The sequence below is a fragment of the Echinops telfairi genome, unplaced genomic scaffold (assembly GCF_000313985.2).
Source record: "Echinops telfairi isolate 266 unplaced genomic scaffold, ASM31398v2 ScPeMD7_7424;HRSCAF=8462, whole genome shotgun sequence".
NCBI classification, from domain to species: domain Eukaryota; kingdom Metazoa; phylum Chordata; class Mammalia; order Afrosoricida; family Tenrecidae; genus Echinops; species Echinops telfairi.
In genome coordinates, this window is record NW_022111324.1 from 53818171 (window position 1) to 53819976 (window position 1806).

Consider the following 1806-nt stretch of genomic DNA (forward strand, 5'->3'; position numbering starts at 1 on the left):
GGGCAGTGGAGGAATTCATTGGGGCAGTCAGTTAGCACGGCACTGGACTCCCATTTAATCAAGGGCTAGTGCACCAAGCTGGTGGGTGCTGCGGTGGCAGGGACAGAGCCCTGGGAGCTCACCCTCAGGGCTCATAGCAGGTGCTTGCATGGAGCCCTGATCAATACCCCAGTGGGGGCTTTGCGGGCACCTTAGCTGGGATCCAAGCAGCGCAGTTAGACACTGGCTGCCTTCGACACAGCAGCCTCCTAGGAAGGGCAGAGGACAGGCAAGGTGAGGCGGGAGTCATTGGGTGGCTCTTGCCTGGAGCTACAGGAGTGGGGTGAGTGGATGCGGCCCCACCTTGGCTCAGCAGCAAGGAGACTGGGCACAGAGGAAAAATTTCCCTGGGCCCCCATCACCGCTGAAGAGTCCAAGGCAGCAGGGTGCCCCCGTAGGTTTGCTTAGTGGGGAGTCAGCTTCCTGGGACAGGTTGGAACAGAGGTGGCCATGCCACCCGCCCATCCCACGCTGGCTCGGAACCCACAAAGGTGTACTCACCACGAAGGTGTACTCACCACGAAGGTGTACTCACCACAAAGGTGTACTGCTGATGGGACTTGGTCATGAACTCGGGCTTACACTCGCCGACGCACAGGCGCACAGGCCCCGAGGTGGTCTCCACAAGGGCATGGCCCATCTCACAGACGATCCTGCAGAGACGGCAGACCCTCCGGTGAGAAGCATGGCGGGAACAGACACCCCTGCCTCACCTGCTCACCCTCACCATCGTCTTGAACACTCACTGGATGAGACTCAGCTTGGCCACCCCTGAGAGTGCGGAGACCGTGGGCTAGGAGCTTTCCCACTCTGAGCTCCAGTCTCTCATCTGTATATGGAGAGAGCTGGGTGAGGTCGGCCCTAAAGCCCTGTGTGGAGTTCCTGGTCCCTCGGGCTAGTGTGTTCCATTAACTGAAAAAGGGCTGGAGGGCTATGTTCACCTCGGCAAAGGCTTCACCAGAGCTGCGGACCACAGTCCCAAACCAAACTCCTTGCCCTGGAGTCCATGCCAACACTTAGCAACCCTAGGACAGAGGAGATCTGTCCCTGTGGTCTGAGACACTGTCACTCATAACCATGGGAGTAGAAAGCCCCCATCTTTTTCTTGAGGAGTGGCTGGTGGTTTCAAACTTTTGACCTTGAGGTTCACAGTCCAACTTATAACCACTCTGCCACCAGGGCTTTTGAGAAGTGCACTGGCTGACCCCAGAATGAGTGTCTGGAATCTTTTTATGTTGTGTTTCAGCAGGGATAGGCAATTTTAATACAGATACCCTGTAGTTAGTGATAACAACATAACCATAATGTACAAGCACAGCTTATACACACGAGGGCTGAAACTCTAAGCGAGTTTACTTGGGAATGTTCAAACCAGCTCCCAGCAGAGCTGTCCTTATTCCCCACGTTCCGCGACACCTTGCGTCACGTGGTAAGGCCTGCCTGCTCCCCACTCCTGCTGTTGACTGGGCTGTCTGGCGTATTTACAGTCACTGCTCTTCTCCACATTGCCCCAGTCAGAGCTGAGATGTATGCTCATTAGTATCTATGATCCTCTATCGATAACCTTTGTGGGAAAGGGAATGAAGGTAGAAAATGCCAACACTGGGCTCCACTCAGTCACAAATCGTGCCGTCCACGAGGCAGTGTAGCGTAGACAAACTTGACAGACCATCGCTGCCAGCACCCATATCGTCTAAGAGATACTACATGTGAGCAATGTGTGACCACATCCATCACATAGCATCCGAGGGTTAAAGCGGATCAGAA

General features: G+C 54.8%; 1 protein-coding gene across 1 annotated transcript in view; it reads right to left on the reverse strand.

Moving 5' to 3' along the window:
* The window catches only part of PLXNA2 (plexin A2), a 234164-nt gene that overhangs the window by 40145 nt on the left and 192213 nt on the right, over positions 1–1806 (reverse strand). The window contains exon 16 of the mRNA XM_004699851.4: positions 575–692. Within this exon, the coding sequence (XP_004699908.3) occupies positions 575–692 (118 nt within the window). The remainder of the gene's footprint in view (positions 1–574; positions 693–1806) is intronic.